Genomic DNA, 19,478 nt, shown 5'->3' with positions numbered 1-19,478 from the left:
ACCGGAAGGCACTGTTCGGAGCTAGAAAATCGAAGGACAAGAAGATTTAAAGATGAAGATGGGGAGAAAAAAGACAAATAGACAAGAGAGAACTGTCCATCGACAGGAGGCAAATTTAGTACAACATCTTCCTCTTTTCTTCTTCATTTATTGTTTACAAGAATTAATGTATCATAGGATCGACTAATGTGCAGTACATTAAATAAATAAAATAGATATCCAATATCGCAGCAGAAACCCAGTTCCGGCTCCAAGCTGATTATTCGGATGCGTTCCGGCTCAGTTTAAGGGCAGGAAGAACAGTTTGTGTCCAGCCAGTCGCGAGGATTCCAAGCTGCTCCTCCCCTACGAACCTTTTCCCGCGGCAGATACTGAAGAAGATTGATTTGGTGTTTTAAGTCCACTTTGTTCACAGTAAGGCTAATCGGGACTGGACCTGCAGTTTAAAGTGGGATCCGAACCACTATGTGCCTCCACCGGGTATCGAACCAGGGACCAATTGATTACAAGGCAACGTCGCTACCACTGCGCCATCGAGGAGGCACTATACTGAAGAAGAGGCATGTGTGCTGGATTGTCGTAAGTGGAGGAGAAAACTTAACATTATGCTTATGGGAGTATTATTTCACTTGTTCTCTTGGGAATACCAAACTTCCGATGGCACAGGAAAACACATTAACGAATAGAGGGCAGAAGATTTTATTTGTCATCGGAAAAGTCGAAACTCCCATTTGATTAGCCGTAACTTGAAGTTTCTTTGCGTTTTCTCTCCATAAGGAATACATTGGAATCTGAAAATTCTTATTTATCAAATTTTTTAAACATCATGTCCAGCTTAATAACAAACTTGAAAAATCGCTTCCACTTGCAACAGCCATACTCTCTTGTATAGTCGGGTATCTTTTGACACGAACCTTCTTCCTTTAGAGCTTTTAGGCTAGTCCGTATACAACCCTTTATCGGACTTCTCAAGGGTATCAGAGGGTTTGTAGGACCAAGTTCCTGCGTGGTCTGTGGTGTAGGATTTGTTTACATTTCACCTATATTAATTTGGAATAAAAGAGCATTAGTATCTCTTTACTTAGAGATTTATTTGAGCTCTTGACGATATACAAAAATCTTTAAACAGACAATTCATCCGATATAACTTGTAGGCCGAAACCTATTAGTTATACCGCAGTTTAAAACCCTGGTCATTTGGTGATGCAGGACAACGCCTTTTCAGAGTTAGGTAATGAAATATCCGCCTTGGAATACAAGTATCTCAACGCCGTCCCGAAGAGCGCGGCAAGATATTTACACAACGTCCCCTGAACCACCAGCCCTTCAGCAAGCAGGAGAATGTCCCACACGCTTACAAAGCTATCGCTCTTTTATACAGAGAATTTGTTTACATTTTTTCCAAGGTGACACTAAAGTTCTTTACACATTCATAGTTACATTGCTTTGATAATGTTTTATAAATTTCTTGTGTTTTAACAAAATACCAAAACCAACTAAATTATTTTTCAGTTATAATTCAGTTTAAAAATACTTTACATATTGTGATATTAACAATAACTTATTTTTTAAAGAAAGAAATCTAACATCCCTTTAAAGAAAACTGAGTCCAACACAGATTAATAGAACACAGATGCAACAGTTAGGGCTTGAAAAAGCTGCAGTCGACTGGGGCGACACACTTTTTAGTAACAGCGCCCATTCCGACGATATTGACGTAAATGCACACCTGGAGCGAAACTGTCACTCTTCGCGCAAAGCCCTGCTCGTCGTTACGATTAGCTCAAGAGTAGAAAAAGCGACGTAAAATAACTGAAACGGAAATACAGACTGATGGTGTGTTAGGAAGCACGAAGATTATCCTTAGCACTGCTTTCGATTTCGTTCACCTTGACAAGAGGTTTAGCTTTAAAGAAGACAAGGTGAAGTCCTCGCTGTCTCTCCTTTACTCCTCTCTTCTCAGTTTGGAAGATAACCCCCTCTCGCCCCCTTCCCTACGACACTCCCTTCCCTCTCTTTCTCTCTCTCTCTCTCTCTCTCTGAAATTCCAATTCCGACTGACATAGGAAAACGAGGATGCGGGAAGTCCAAAGGTCTAATGTGATTGCCACGTGACGGAGACAGCATCTTCTCGCGCCGACACCAGTGACCTCTGCTGGCGGATTTTTGAAACGGCGAGAATTCCGGCGCCTGGGCTCTTGTATATCACCGCGAGACACGAGGAAAAACGGATCGAAATGTTCATCTCACGAGTGTCCCCGAAAACAAGGACGTTAATGTGAATAAAATTTAAATGGGTGAACGCAGAACACTTTTTAAAATGAAGAAGGGTTCAGAATCGAAGTTGTATCGTCAAGTGGAATATATTGAAATCTACGGCCGTGACGTCATGAGCTTTAAGGGGAGAAAATGGGGGTCAAACATGGCAAATAACTTATTATTTTTGTAGAAGATAATGGAAGTAAAGTTAAGTTAATTCGTATTAATAAACAGATAATAAATTAAAAAGGTCAGAAGTTAAAGTTCTGCCGCATAATTCAAAGAATGACTTCCATAACTTCTCAAAATTAATTAATTTATATAAATATATGTTTATATAGAGTATATTAAAGGATGACATTGAAGCTATTAGGAAAAATATTGAAATTTTATAAACATTTCTTGAGCTAGAGTAAGTTCATTTTTACCTTGAAAAGGTAATGTAATTTTATGCTAAGGAAATTAAATAAGGAACACAAAATATTATGTGAAAGATCACAGAATATAAACTAGCTGCTTCGTAGATATCGTAATGGTAATGTTGTAGTTCCGGTGGAGGAACATTTCATAGTGGTTCAGATTTCACTTTAAATTGTAAGTCACGCGACAGGCGACAAACTGCACGGGGATTTCACACCGAGGCGACAAGCGGCACGAGCCTCTTCAGTCTATAAGCAAGCATTCACCGCGCAAGCGCTACCAACAGACCGAGGTGACACTATGCACGATATTCAGAAAACGGCCCCGTTTAAGCGACACGTGCTGCTTGCCGTGTCGCTTCGGTTGGAAGGTTTCATTCCTTTTTTAGAGTTTCTTCCCAACTGGCAGGTGTCACTTAGTTTTGGTCTGAATTGTTCCTAACGGAGCTTACAAACCAAAGCGACACGCGACTACCAACTAACGAGAAGTGTCGCTTGGGAACCTTTCGATCAGAAGCGACATGACAAGCTGCACGTGCCGCTCGAACTAGGCCGTTTTCTCGTCGTCTGCCACTTGTCGCTTCAGTCTGAAAGCCCTCTAAATAATATTAAAAAAGGGGGGATGGATTTGGTTTATTTTATTTCGTTTTTCTGCTACTTTTGGCAAATCGCGAAGATGAGGATGAGTGATGGTATGATCAAATTGATGAAGGGACACTCACAAAGAACACCCATGCCGGGATTCGAACCCAGAACACCGGGCTGCAAAAACAGTACAACGGAAAAAAGGATTGCATACGAACAGGACAAAATGCTAAACGCTTTAACAAAGAAAATTTCATCTTTCAGGTCTAATCTGTATCCTTATTGCCTTAGCGACCTTTCTAAGCTAATGCGGAGACGAAAAGACCCTCCCTGGAGAAATACCTGAAGGGCACGCGGAACACCATTTGAGAACCACTGCCCGAGGAAGGAGTGCCGGACAGCGAAATCAGATTCCAAACCTTATTTAGAAGGAAGTGTACCGAAACCGGAGAAAGCGGACGGAAAAGAAAAGGATAGGAAAAAAACAAGAAAGTCCCTTCAAACGAGCTAACTTGATTTCGAACCCAGCCCTCCGTAGATCCAGTCCTCTAATCAGATTGGAATTCCGAGTTTCTGGATGACCTACGATCTGATTCAGTCTCCGAAGCTAAAATCCTGGAACGCAGTTTCGGGTGCTCCAGGCATTGTACGGAAGCTCTCGCATTAAGGTAGGATCTACTTGGAAGTATTTACAGCAGTGACTAATGGAACACCTGTCTCTCGAGCTCCTCTCACGGGAATATTAAATTGGCCAATGGCGCTTAACGAGAGAAAACAAATGAGATACGATCTGGCGCAAGAACAACACTGCAGAGATGTATTTTCTGCCTGCGAGAGCAAAGTGACTACCGTTCAGTGTAGAAATTGATTTGTTTTTAATACCGAATCAATGACGGATTGATTTGGTTTATTTTACTTCGCATTTATGCCACTTTTGGCTCATTGCGAAGATGAGGATGAGTGATGATATGATGAAATTGATGAAGGAACATTCATAAACACCCATGCCGCGTTTGGAACCAGAGACTCCTAGCGTCATAGCGCACTGTACTAACCACTCGCCATGGAGGCCGGCACAAAGCAGTGACGTATCCTGAAAATTTAACCTGGTTTACCGCAACAATTATTTTTTATTGTATATATTTATTATACACCCCATCTAGATTAATTATATATAATAGAAATAAAACACCAATGCTAAAAATAATCGAAGAAGCCAAATAATGTAAATAACTTATTCTCAAGAAGATGAAAGATTCATGGAAGCCAAGGAATGTCAATAACTTATTTTCAACAAAAATAAGATTCAAAGAAGCCAGGTAACGTAAATAACTTACTCTCAACAGAAAATAAGATTCAAAGAAGCCAAATAATGTAAGTAACTTATTCCCAACAGAAAATAAGATTCAAGGAAGCCAATTAATATAAATAACTTATTTTCAACAAAAAGGAAGATTCAAAGAAGCCAGGTAATGTAAATAACTTATTCTCAACAGAAAATAAGATTCAAAGAAGCCAAATAATGTAAGTAACTTATTCCCAACAGAAAATAAGATTCAAGGAAGCCAATTAATATAAATAACTTATTTTCAACAAAAAGGAAGATTCAAAGAAGCCAGGTAATGTAAATAACTTATTCTCAACAAAAGGAAGATTCAAAGGAGCCAGGTAATGTAAATAACTTATTCTCAACAAAAGGAAGATTCAAAGGAGCCAGGTAATGTAAATAACTTATTCCCAACAAAAAGGAAGATTCATAGGAGCCAGGTAATGTAAATAACTTATTCTCAACAAAAGGAAGTTTCAAAGGAGCCAGGTAATGTAAATAACTTATTCCCAACAAAAAGGAAGATTCATAGGAGCCAGGTAATGTAAATAACTTATTTTCAACAAAAAGGAAGATTCATAGGAGCCAGGTAATGTAAATAACTTATTTTCAACAAAAAGGAAGATTCAAAGGAGCCAGGTAATGTAAATAACTTATTCTCAACAAAAGGAAGATTCAAAGAAACCAGGTAATGTAAATAACTTATTCCCAACAAAAAGGAGATTCAAAGGAGCCAGGTAATGTAAATAACTTATTCCCAACAGAAAATAAGATTCAAGGAAGCCAATTAATATAAATAACTTATTTTCAACAAAAAGGAAGATTCAAAGAAGCCAGGTAATGTAAATAACTTATTCTCAACAAAAGGAAGATTCAAAGGAGCCAGGTAATGTAAATAACTTATTCTCAACAAAAGGAAGATTCAAAGGAGCCAGGTAATGTAAATAACTTATTCCCAACAAAAAGGAAGATTCATAGGAGCCAGGTAATGTAAATAACTTATTTTCAACAAAAAGGAAGATTCATAGGAGCCAGGTAATGTAAATAACTTATTTTCAACAAAAAGGAAGATTCATAGGAGCCAGGTAATGTAAATAACTTATTTTCAACAAAAAGGAAGATTCAAAGGAGCCAGGTAATGTAAATAACTTATTCTCAACAAAAGGAAGATTCAAAGAAACCAGGTAATGTAAATAACTTATTCCCAACAAAAAGGAGATTCAAAGGAGCCAGGTAATGTAAATAACTTATTCTCAAAAAGATGAAGATTGAAAGAAGCCATGTAATATAAATAACTTGTTCTTAACAAAAAGAAGATTCAAAGAATCCAAGTAATGTGAATGACTTGTTCTCAAGGAGAAGAAGAAAGGTTGAAAGAAGCCAGGTAATGTAAATAACTTACTCTCAACAGAAAATAAGATTCAAAGCAGCCAAATAATGTAAGTAACTTATTCCCAACAGAAAATAAGATTCAAGGAAGACAATTAATATAAACAACTTATTTTCAACAAAAAGGAGGTTCAAGAAAGCTAAGCAAATTTAATAACTTAGTCTGAACAAAAAAAAAAATAGATTAAAAGAAGCCAAGCAATGTAAATAATTTATTCTCAACAAAAAAGAGTATTAAAAGAATCTAATCAATTCTCATTCTAAAAGAAAATGTATTCAAGCTAATCAATGTGAATAACTTATTCTCAACAAAATAGAATATTCAAAGAAGCCAAGTAATGTAAATTACTTATTCTCAACAAAAGTAGGTCCAAAAACAAGCAACAAACGAAGAAGATTCAAAGAAGCCAAATACCGGTCCCCGTGGCGTAGTGGCTAGCACATCACGTTACAACGTCAGGGGTCCCAGGTTCGAATTCGGGCCTGGACATGGATGTTTGTGAGTGTCCATTCATCGATTCCATCATATCATCACTCATCTCCATCTTCGCAAATTAGCCATAAATGGCACAAAAGCGAAGTAAAATAAAACAAATCAATCAATCAAAGAAGCCAAGGAATGTAAATTACTTATTCTCTACAAACAAAGGTGATTCAAAGAAGCCTAGCAATGTAAACAACTTATTCTCAGCTTAATTTTTATGTCTGGATGAAAGCGGGGAAACAGAACATTCACGTGACATGGTAATGAGCTGAATACGGTGACATTCTAGTAATTAAGCAAGGCGCCGCCTGCAGAAACGGAGAAAGACGGCAGAAAACGCTGTCGATGTAATTGATATTGATCGGCTCTTAATTGCTTCCCTTCTCTGGTGCGATGGAAGCGCCATTCTTAAGCGGAACTTCGGCGCCTTGTAATGACCCAATTTCGACTTTTGTGACTCTCGTATTTTGAATTATTGCAAGAGGTTCTAGCTTCGTGGAAGGAAAATCAAAACACAGAAGCAAGACGCAAGCAAGAAGGTCGATATATTAGTTCAAGCTGCTAAAAATACGTTAAAACAACTTTACTGTTTCGCGTTCTTAACTTCTAATGAACTTAAAGGAGCTTAGTGTTTGATTAGACATTTGTTCAGTTCACAGATAACCAGTTTCAGATGAGAAACTGTATTTTAACTTCGTTGTAATGTTTCAGAAACGTCATAGCTAGGATTAGATGGCATAAAGGGTTTCCAAAAACTACGCACAAATGACTTTAAAATTATTAAAAATGAACTACAATATTTAAAAATGACATTAAATTACGCAAGCTTGATTTCCTTTTTTAAAAAAGCTTTTTTCGACAGCAAAGGCATGATGATATGTTTTTGTTCCAGAGGGTGAAACTGTAATTCGTTGTTAGTATCGTAGTGCTCTGAATGATTATGAAAGAGAACTGACAGTGTCCTTATCCGGGCAGTTAGTTCCTGCTTCAGGAGAATGCACAGTGACAAAGAGATTTAGTTGTCTAGGTATTCCTAGTCCAAGCACAAGTGAGAGTGTTGAATCATCCTCTCTACTCGCCAGATTTATCCCCGTGTGATTATTGAAACTAAAGCTGCTGCTGAAATTACCCACTTTTTGATGTCCAACAGGTTGCGACGTCCCATCTTCAAATCATAGCACATGAAGACGTACATATGTTGCTTATCGTTGGTCAACCGCGCCATTTCTGTACTGATGCAAGAGGAGTGTACTTTGACTTATAAGCAGGCAATGTTCAAATATATTGTTTCCTTTTCATTTCATAACTACTGTCTCATTACTGACCTGTCGGTCCGTTTACCTCTCCCTGGCGCCGTCACTGCGGCAACATAACGCAACATAACGCAACAGACGTGTTTGCGGTGTTTCAATGGGCGATAACCTTTAAGGGCATGCGGGACAGTCTCCGGCGGCTTTTCCCTCAGAGTCAGTGTTGCCAACTTAGCCCTCTTGGAGCCAGATCTGGCTCTTTCGTGCACTCGTTTGCCTGTAAACTGGGACGCCCGCCCCCGTGCCTCATTATGATACCATCACAGGTTCCGGCCCACATAGACCAACTTTTGTCATGATTATACATTTTGCACGTGATGTGATATTGTTATATTGGCTGCGTCACCCCATCCCCTCTTATATCTTCAGCTAATTTTTTTATAGCGCCGTGTTGACGTGAAACTTGCATAATATTGTTATCAGAGAACCCTTTTTTTTATTTCGTACGACCATGAGATGGGTGATGCCGCCGGATCTAGATGGTGAAAACTAAGAATAAATTGTCACCAATTTAGAGTTAACGGTAATAGCAGCGCTCCACCCCTTTGACAACTAACATTACTCTAAGCTAAGCGTCAGGTCAACCTTGCAGCAGGTTTTAGCATATGTAGATCCAAACGTGCGCGCAAGAATATAGTTCCACTGAGACGGGTTCTATTCCGACACAACTGCATACTTGCAAGAAAACAGTTATTTAATTTGTAATATACAGACAAAATAATACATTGATTAGCAGGTATGGACTTAATTGGTTGCAATCACTGTGCAGACGAACTTAGAACCGCAGATTCGCCAACTCGAATCTGTATTGCGTTGAAGAGACATTGAAACTTTAGAGCGAGTCGAGCGAGACTGAATGCGTTGCAGAGCGCGTGAAATCGCTGATACCAGTGTTGCACATCCCACTATTTTAACCCTATGTTTATTGTAGAGCGGCGAGAATGGCTGAATCTCCTGTTCAGCGCGCGGTTTTACCCGAATGTTATTTTGGGCTTCATCCGAAAGGAAATGTTCTTCAAAGTCAAGCAAGTTGTTTTAAATGCATAATCCTCCTTGCGGCAACAAGATCAAAGTAAAACAGGGCGTGAGGTGATTTGCCGTCAATGTGCACACGAATTGTATCACGGGTGTTGAATGATTTGCGGTTTGAGTTTAGCAAGAGGAAACGATTGTTTGTTGTTTGACGACAAAAGAATCTCCGCGGTATTAAAATATATCGCAGTGAGAAGAAACATGCTTATTATTTGGACGAGACGTCCTTCAACTCGGTGAGTGGGGGAAGGGGGAATAAACCATGGAAGGATACCACCATGCAAAACCACCGCCAGGGCTGAAGAAACCGACGATGAGGGGAAGGGGGAGGCTTATTGTTTCACCCACTGGCGGCAATGAAAGCTTTGTTGAAGGCGCATATTTACTTTTCAGCGCAAAGAAAGGGAAGGGTGATTATCAGCAACAAATAGACAGACCAAGATTTGAATCCTGGTTTAGTGAAGTGATTCATAAATTGAAACCAGAGTAATAGCGACAGACAATGCACCTGATTGTATATATCACCAATAACAAATCATGCTTTTTTGGTGGTACAACTTGAAGTGCGTGTGTCTTACAGTAACGGATGTATTGCGAACGAAGCAACCAAGTTTTTCATAAATCTATTTCTTTCTAAACCAAAAACAATAATTTGTCATTAAATTCAAGAGGGGCCTATCGTTGTTTACTTTTATCTTTGTTTATTTTTATTTTTGCGTGCTCGAAATATACACACATGCTCTCATGTTTAGAAGTTGTTTCGCTCTTATATTAATGACACATTTATTAAATAATATATGCGCAGAAAGTACTTTTAAAATGTTATGTTTCAGGAGACAAAGAGAAGCAAAAATACAATCCACTTGACATGCATGCGGGTTTTGATGTGTTGTGCGGTTGGCAATACTGTAGATTTTCTCAGTGTCTCCGATGTAAGCAGCTCGGCGGTTGAGGAAAGACTGGCACGGAAGATTCTGAGCTCAGTTCTCGCGCGGATTGATACATAAAACCTGCTGCAAGGTTAACCTGACGCTTGGCTTAGAAAGCACTTCGTAAATCTACCTCCTTGAAAGTCAGTTTTAACTCCATTTAAGGTCAAATTTAGCTCTTTTATTCGCACCAGGTTTGGCAACACTGCCAGGAGGCAAGCAGAAATGCATTGGGCATATGGGAGTATTTTTTATTTGTTATCTTGGGAATATCAAACTTTCGATGGAATAGAAAATGATATCAACGGGAAGAGGGCAGTTTGAAGAAGTGATTGCCCAGCAGAAAAGTCGAAACTTCCATTTGATTAGCCGTAACTTGATGTTGAAATTGATTCCTCATAAGGAATACATGGGATTCCGAAAATTCTAATTCGTCATATTTTTTACAGGTCGTATCTAGCTTAATAGTCAATTTTGAAAAACGCTTCGACCTGCCACATGTGGAGACATTCATACTCTCTTGTACCCCCACGTTTTTCTTCAGTAGCATTGCCCATTCCGACGATATTCAAATGAATGCACACATGGTGCGTAACTGTATCTCCTCGCCTTAAGATAACCTGCAGACTTCTGGCTCGAATACTAAGCGGTTTAGTTCCGGGAGTTTCCCTGTAGTGGGCATTACACAATTTCATTTCAATAGTGGCAAACAACAGGAGTTCTGTTGCCGTGCTTCTCCGCGCCTCAGTGGGCGATATGCTTTACTAAAACAGTCGATTCCTCAAGATTACACTAGTGGAAAGGTACGACACGAAAGTGGTAGAGCTCTCAGGGTAACAAGGCAAGAGGTAAATCAAAAGAGAAAAATGATCCCACGCAAGTATTTTAAAAAAATGCTTCACGAGAAGAGTGGATTAAGTGGGAAGAGAGTGAGATCAATCTTTAATCACTTACCTCTCAGTTGGTCCAGACGGCAGGTCCCCGAGTGATGATCGAAGATGTAATTCGACCCGTCTCGGCTGCAGGCCTCGCCGCCCGGCAGGAAGAGGCAGCGGTGCAGACGGTGTTGGCATCTGTCCCCGTGGTAAGGCGACACGCAGCTGCAGGTGAAGGAATCCAACCCCTTCTGAGAGGAGCGGCAGGACCCTCCGTTCAGACAGGGTGAGCTGGAGCAAGGGTCGATGCAAAAGGGATCGTTTGTCGAATTGCAGTTCAGTTGACCTCCCTGAAAGTCAAACGAAAGAACAAGAGTTTAGAGAATGATCTATTCTTTACTTCCTCTCAGGATTTTATCCAGAACGTTTATGTTTAGGGGGATGTAAGTATACGTTTAGAGAAAAATCACCATCAGTCTGGAATTTGCTTAAAATTTTAAGGGGGGTGTTGAGGAAATGTGTGGTGTTGGGGGTGTGTGGATAAATAACTGTCCCCTCTTCATCTAGGTTATCTTTTGACGTTGACATCAGGGGCGTAGAGGTGGGGCCCACCTCTCTTTAGAAATAAAGCAGGGCGTTGTAAAAAATTGGCGTGGGAACAGTCTCGAAATATCACCCAGAAATGTACCTGTCACCACACACGCACACATATATGTGTGTGTGTATAAATTGTAACTACTGCATCCATAAAATACCGATTTTGCCAGAATGTTACCACATTTAATAATCACTTATCCTCATCGTCGGGAATAGTCCAAAGCTGAAGAAATGCGACATAAAAATAACCAAAATACAATATAATACAAAAATACAAAATTAAAAGAACATAAAAATTATTGATCTCTTAGTGTTTTTCACACACTACGCGTAAAATGTGAACGCTAAAAATCAAGTAAAATATTAAATTACGAGATACATAATTTCACGATTGATTATTTACTTTACGTCGCTTTTCTGCCACTTTTGGCTAATCGTGAAGGTGAGAATAAGATGATATGGAGGAAGACACACAAATATATACGAGCAACACAGAGGTTTATGCTGGAAAATTTACAAGATACGTGATATGGATTTTTCTTTTCTTTAAAGCTGTGTATTTCACCAACTTTCTTGCAAGCAATAAGAGCCAAGGAGAAGACACAACATACCTCAAATCTTCCCTCCTTGTTGGAAGTTCCAAGTTCCGGGTTCGAGTCCCAGCCTGGGCATGGGTGTTCTTTGTTAGTGTCCCTTCATCAATTTCATCATATCATCACTCATCCTCGTGATTAGTTAAAAGTGGCAGAGAAGCGACGCCAAATAACAAAAGACAAATCAAATCAATTTCGATAGAGGGGTGTAAAATTACGAGGAACTGTATACATGGACCACTTACGGGTGCTTAGATCGGACGGTATTGGTATTTGTTTTAAGTCCACTTTATGCACAGAAAGGCTAATGGGGTACTGAAGCTACAGTTTAAAGTGGGATAAGAACCACTATGTACCTGCACCGTGTATCGAACCCGAGACCCCTTGGTTACAAGGCGAGGACTTTACCTCTGTGCCATCGCGGAGGCTAGTATCTGACAGGTTAAAACATAAGTTTATTGTACAATAAACGTGCTTTTCTCCCTCAAGAGTTTCCTTTAAAGCAAAATAGCGCAGTGAAATGGAGATTGGAAAAGCAACAACTTTTTTGTTACGTCAACAAGTAACTATTTATTATTAATCCATTATTTACAAACACTAAAAACGTCTACAACTTTTCCAAAAACGTAAAAACTGCAAGAACATACCCTAAAGCTGGTAACAGCCTTCGCCACTTTTAATGTTCAAAGTTAATATTTATACTCGGACATCTCCGAAACTCGTTTCGCTATGCGGACCCCATGAATCAGTAAAAAATTAATCTTCTTAAGCCATTATAGCGCGGAGCACATGTTTTAGTTAGTTGGCGACAAATCCGCATTAGCCATCTCGTGCCATAAATAACTTCCCTGAATTCTCGTACTTAAGATTGTGTTTATGAATGTTTCTTGCTTGCTGCTATTTATTCAGAGATTTTCCTACTGAGGAAGCTCGGGAGAGAGAGAGAGAGAGAATATGTGCCAGATAGTCTGTGTGTGTATTCAGAGAACCGGGAAACTTAACTTTTCTAATTAACTGACTAATTCTCTCCTGAAACTTCGCTCTGCTTAAATAATAACTGAAAGCTTGGAAGAAAATAGGGTGGAAAAGACGAGCAAAAAAAAACAAGTGAAGAAAGGGAAAAAAAAAGTGAAATGAAATTTTTATTTATGAGATTCTTTTGTAGCAACGTTACATGCCCCCTCCCCCTCTTCCGTTTCCTCGCTGGGGGTCCAAGAGGAAGGAGGTACCGTGGCGTTAAACAAAGCCGAAGAAAAGGCGCACTGTAACACCATTAACTTTATGTGCTGTTTGGGTATGGAAGGAAAGGGAGTTGGAAGTTCTCAAGTGTTGCCAATCCAGAAAAAATCCACTATGTCTAGTTACTTTGACACGTCCTTTCCCATTGCACTAATATTTATTGTTATTAATTACCTTTTCTCTTGTACAAATGTTTATTGTTCTTTAATCTTAATTTCTGTAATTTACCTATCACTGATAATGTCAGGATAGTGACTGACCGGGGCTTCGAGTTTTAAAGAAAGGTGAATTATAATGTCGTTCTTTCTTAGAAATCTCGATGGAACTTCGCACATACGTATTTTTATTTTGCTAAGAAGTGAAATATACTTTCTTTTCTTAGTGAAAACTTGATTTTGATTTGGTTTGAACAAAGAACAAAGAGAGATATTACCCAATACCCTGAGAGGCATCACGAGTCTTCATGTGATCAGTTTTATTGTGTTGTACTTATCCAATATATATATAGCCCCAATCCCACCACTCACTCACTCACTCACTGACATAAATGTTCTCCATGAAGGAAGCCCCGGAGGCGAAAAACGCCCGATTACGACCCCCCATGAAATCGTCCCAAAAGGCCGAGAAAATTCAAAAATCTCTCAATCGGCCCTTCCTTAAGGGTGAAAATGCCCTTTTCTCACGTCCTTAGCAACCGTTGCCACGGGCATTTCTTTTGCACACATTGTTTCCTTCAATTCTTAATTGTCCAGCTACATTATATTTCTCACAGACAAGTAACACACAGATGAATCAACTCCTGGCTTTGAAAAGGTGCCTGAAACAAGGGTGACATCTACATAATAAGGAGTTTCAGCCCAGATACAATTACGTTATACTCAATGCGTAAATATCTACATCGTGCTTGTTTTAACTAAATGTTTAGGGGGTATAATGACATGCAATTCCTTAGAGCTTGCCGTGCCTGTTGTTGTCCATGGAAACGGACGTTGCTAGGGAACTTAAAGAAAGTTTATTTTCACCCATAAAACTACTGTAAGGGAATTATGCTAGACTTTTCGAATTTCAAAATACGAGAATCAGAATTTATTACAGAGGCAAGGTAGGAATTTGAGGGGAATGACGGAAAACAGTTATTATCCAATTAAATTCAAAAATGTGAAAATAACAAAATACGTAAATATTGCATTTTCAATTTAGTCGCTATTCAATTCGTTTATGCACAACATCCAACTACTTATCTTGAAACGGTTATTACTTACTCAGTTCATTATTAAGAAAATAGACAATAATAGTTTGAATATTTGTACCTTATTAGAGCCCATATACACATAAAGTTACTTTCTAAACTTTTCAAATTAGCGAAATTGTACACATGTTCCCCATCATCCAATACAACATGCAGACATTTTCAAAGTCATTAAGATCATTGAGGAACCCCATCTATAACATGATTGCGATCACAACGTGGCCGAAGGTCACGCATGCGAGCGTACAAGACGTGGCCAAAGGCCACGTCGAAAGTACGCGAGTCCAATATATATAAAGCCCCAATCCCACCACTCACTCACTCACTGACATAAATGTTCTCCATGAAGGAAGCCCCGGAGGCGAAAAACGCCCGATTACGACCCCCCATGAAATCGTCCCAAAAGTCCAAGAAAATTCAAAAATCGCTCAATCGGCCCTTCCTTAAGGGTGAAAATGCCCTTTTCTCACGTCCTTAGCAACCGTTGCCACGGGCATTTCTTTTGCACACATTGTTTCCTTCAATTCTTAATTGTCCAGATACATTATATTTCTCATAGATCAATAGCACACAGATGAATGAACTCCTGGCTTTGAAAAGGTGCCTGAAACAAGGGTGACATCTACATAATAAGGAGTTTCAGCCCAGATACAATTACGTTATACTCAATGGGTAAATATCTACATCGTGCTTGTTTTAACTAAACGTTTAGGGGGTATAATGACATGCAATTCCTTAGAGCTTGCCGTGCCTGTTGTTGTCCATGGAAACGGACGTTGCTAAGGAACTTAAAGAAAGTTTATTTTCACCCCGGAAGCTACTGTAAGGGAATTATGCTAGACTTTTCGAATTTCAAAATACGAGCATCAGAATTTATTACAGAGGCAAGGTAGTAGTTGTATTTGTGGTGGGGACAGCGCCACTTACAAGTGTAGAAAAGGCGAGGCTATTTGATTGAACAATCAGATTTGTTTACACTTAAAACAATGCCAAGATGGGGCCTGTACCCCAATTCTTCAGGTGTGATATGCTCTGATTTTTAAGAAATTCTGAATTTCTAGTGTAGAAAAGGCGAGGGCTCAACAGATAGATTTACTCATACTTAAGACAATGGCAAGAGGGGCTTATACCCTAATTTTTCAGGTGTGGAGGTTCGGGTTTAAGTCCTCATAAAATATGAAGCCTCCCCTGATGGCAAAATGATAATATTGTTGTCTTGTAAACAAAAGGCTCGGGGTTCGAGTCCTGATAAAATATTTAAGATTGAAATACATGTGGCAAAATAATATGTCCACAAGTGAGATTTTGAATAATTACTGCTAGTTGATAGCCCCCAAATCTGAAACCTGGTAAAAAGTGTTTTACAACAATATATTGTACAAAAACTGAATTTCTCAATTTTCTTATTTTCTCATGTTTTATAACCACCCGCTCAGCTATACAATAGGAGAAGAGCGGGTAAGCATAATTAATTGTTTGCATGCCTTGCCGGCACGCAAGAGATAAAATCTATATAGCTAGAAGGGAACATTAATGATTTTTCTATTCACTGAAGGGGCCATTAATCTTTCTGTGCGTGTAACATGTCTGTAACAAGGAAAATGTAACAAAGATTGAGACAAAGATACATATTTTCTGACCCAGTGGCAATGAACTGCCTCCTCTTCATGTTGAAAGCAATTCTGTTCTGATAATATGAGCCTAGGCAAAGACTTAGAAAATATTATGGCAGTTCAAAATCCAATTTTGTCTGTATCAAGGTCTTCAGAAGCCGGTAAAATGTGGGCATATTCCATTTGGAGACGTGCTAATATTGTGGCATTGTAATCAGGGGCTTTGGGTTTGAGTCCTGTATAAGATTGAAATATATACAACTGCCCACACATAAGATATTCACTGCTAGCTGATAATACAGTTGAGGTTTCAAAGCTGGTAGAGTGTCTGGGGCCTCTCTGACAGCAGAGTGTTGGTATTATTGCTTTGTAATCAAGGGCCTCTGTGTTTGAATCGGGCTTCTAGAATTGCTCCGTGACTCTCTCATTTCTTACATCATAAACATATGATTTTTCTCCTATGAGAATAACACTACATATGGTGTCATCTGGTAAAGCCTCGTGGAATTCACAGATAATTTTAATGTTTGTCCTGTCATTAACCACAACTTGTTTTCTTTTTGAAGTGTTAATTACAAACATGGGTCTCCGTGCTTTGAATTCATCTGGTGAGTAATACATATCAGTACTGCCAGTAGTGACACGTTTGAAAGCCGAAAAAGCCTCATATAATTTAAGAAAATCATCCTTGGACATGTCTAAATTATAATTTTCTCTAGGAAATACCTCATTTCTGCCATTTTTAAGATATATGTTCTTGATGTTGCAGTTATCAAATTTACTTGAATTTTTTTCCTGATTATTGTGTCTTCCAGTCTGAAACAGTACCACCACAAAATCAGGCATGTCGTATTGAATACTGGAGAATGAATTTGTAGCATCAAACTCATAATAGGTACCAGTGGCGGGCTTCTGTACACATTGATATGTATAAAATTGTAGAGGAATCTGCGGATTTTTTAGGATATCAGCTTTGTATTTAAGAGCATAGCTGGCCTCATATTCAACAACCGGGATTCTTAACTCCATAGTCTGAATAATGCATTTGCCTTCATCAGGTAAGGTATTAGGCAGAGCTTCCCCTGTGGGGTTTATTGCACTGTACCTCATCAAAGCATTATTATCATTGGCAGCTCTTCTAAATGTAATTCTTAACCCACCCTTCCACATAATTTCTTTGTAATCTGAGAAGAATCCTGGCAACAGGCGCATGGGGAACAGCACTGTGTGGCTCTTGGATAATATCTTATCACCAGCCTCAAATCCACCTATTTGATAGTATGAAGCCTCGGTTTTGGATAATTTTAATGTAGCCAAAGCTGTTGAGGTAATGCCTGGATAATCCACTCTGTTTATAACAACGCCATGCTTTCTGATCTCAATTTCAGAGAACAGATGCGGCACAAAATTGTCCACCAGTCTTATATTTGTATTTGCCGGATAATCTGTTCCATCGAGCTTTACAACATCAAATTTGATGTATAGATCTGCTCTGTGGGGGTGTATAAAGCCATCCCCTACATCAAGATCAACCTCTATTTCTGTGTTGGGTTGATTTAAATTTGCAAATGTCCTCCTGTTTGGAGGGAACGATTGTAGCTCATAACTCTCAATATTTTCCATTGTATGTATTTTTATTTAAATATTAATCTCTATGATTGCAGTTGTTGTGGCTCCAGCAAAATCAACTAATTCTTCTTTTTCATTAGTGACCATCAACTCAATGTAATCTATTCTATTATGACACACAGGAAAATATAATGTTGGGGATGGATTGTAGATGATGGGCTCCATGAATTCGGAATTAGGTTTGAATGTTGCAATGATGCCGGTTTGTTTGTGAGTGCCTGTGCCATTTGATTTGGTGATCATACCCTCGGCCACATTACAGTGAATATTCAGAGTCTCTATGGCTAAGAATTTGGGTATATTCATAGCAGTGTGTTTGATGGCCGGTTCAAGTTTTGTGTTGTTCTCAAAGCCTAACAGCTCTCCTATAGTACCCAGATGCACTGTTTCTGTAGCAGATACAATCTCTACTCTGTGAGTGACAGAATTTTGAGTTAACACTACACCTCTGGGTAATTGAGCATTTAGAGTGGATAGATTATACTGCCCTGGAGTGATGACAATTTTTTGATCCCCTACTGCAATTGTGTTGTTGTGGTGAGTAATATTAGGTATCAAGTACATGCCGTAAAATGCTCTGAGAGCTATTGTTTTGGGATACACTATGTCATCATGCAATTTGAGTTTCAATATTGAATTTTGGCTGGTGAGATGGAATACCCCCATGATGTTTCAGATACCACAAGGCCTTTTGAAAATCTTCAATTGATGGTTTATTTATTTGAGACATATATCTGAGAACAGATAAACACAAATGTCCGCAATTAACATCTTTGAAGTTTTGAACACGGGCATTATTGTAATAAAGATTAGGTGATTTTAGATATTTTACTAAATTTTCAGGTGGAACACCTCCAAATGAATCAAACACAAATGCCTCATCTTTTAAATATTTAAGATAGCAAATCCAGTGAGTGCCCTGATTTTTGTACTCATCCAAATTAACTATGCCACACTCTTTGTTGAGTGGTTGTTCTGGTAAAGAATCAGACATGTACACACCTCTAAAATTTTTGATGCCCAATGGCTTGATTAAAGCTTCAATATCTTGGTTTGTAAGCGGCTCTTGTTTTTTTTAAACTTATTCATGGCTCTCTTAACACCTTTGCCTTTTTTCTCCATTGCCAGGTTATGGCGCTTCTGCTCATCTAATTCTGCCCTATTTTTCTTGGCATCTATTACTGTTTTTGCTATGGCAGCTGATCCCCCAGCCAAGCTCCCAACAACCCCGAGAGCAGCTAAGATGGCAGGGATAGTAAATATGAAACCCCCCACATGTGATTTTTTTCTAGATTGCTGTAATTTTTTTAATTGGGGTGTACTAAGCAACAATTTCATACCATGTCCCTTTGCAAGACAAGAGTTTTTTTTCTTGCGCTGCTTTTTGGTCAAAAGGCTGTCAATAGTTTTAAGAGATTTGAGACCTGCATAAGGTATTTGATACATAACACCCTTGGCCTTCATTGTAGGTTTATTATATACATATTCACAACCCCCACCCCAGTTTTTGTTTAGTGCTCATAGCTATGGTGGTTCCCAATGCTGCTATTTTTTCACTCAAAGAAGCATCTTTGCTTACAAATCTACCAAATGCAGCCTCTTCTAATTTCTTGTCTGCGACATGTCTCTTGTCAAGGTCGGTATGTGTGTTGTATGCTATGTCATGGTCTCTACAAGCAGCATCTAGGGGATTTACACCAGGATCCCCTCTGTTTAATCTATGGTCCAATTTTGTGCCTGGACCACAATACTGATAGCCTGGAATGTGTAGTTCAAATGGCAGCTTGTTTATAATGTCATTAACCAGGCCCCGACCCTCAGAGACATTCCAAAATTTAGGTGGTAGAGTATTAATAATTTTTATGAGATATCCAATCCCCTTAGGGTCATTCACTATAAAATTAGACAATTTTGTGCTTATCATGTCCATAATTCCAACCTTTTCATTG

The 19,478-nt window shown here is 38.9% G+C and overlaps 1 protein-coding gene across 1 annotated transcript in view; it reads right to left on the bottom strand.

The window, feature by feature from the left end:
- Positions 1-19,478, bottom strand: part of LOC145985678 (kielin/chordin-like protein) — a 294,740-nt gene that overhangs the window by 264,073 nt on the left and 11,189 nt on the right. Inside the window, exon 2 of the mRNA XM_083119746.1 lies at positions 10,689-10,959. Coding sequence (XP_082975872.1) covers positions 10,689-10,959 — 271 coding nt within the window. The remainder of the gene's footprint in view (positions 1-10,688; positions 10,960-19,478) is intronic.

The sequence above is a fragment of the Lepisma saccharinum genome, chromosome 3 (genome assembly GCF_977018435.1).
Source record: "Lepisma saccharinum chromosome 3, izLepSacc3.1, whole genome shotgun sequence".
Classification (NCBI taxonomy): Eukaryota; Metazoa; Arthropoda; class Insecta; order Zygentoma; family Lepismatidae; genus Lepisma; species Lepisma saccharinum.
Note: the sequence above shows the minus strand (reverse complement) of the source record. Positions and strands in the feature narration are given on the sequence as shown.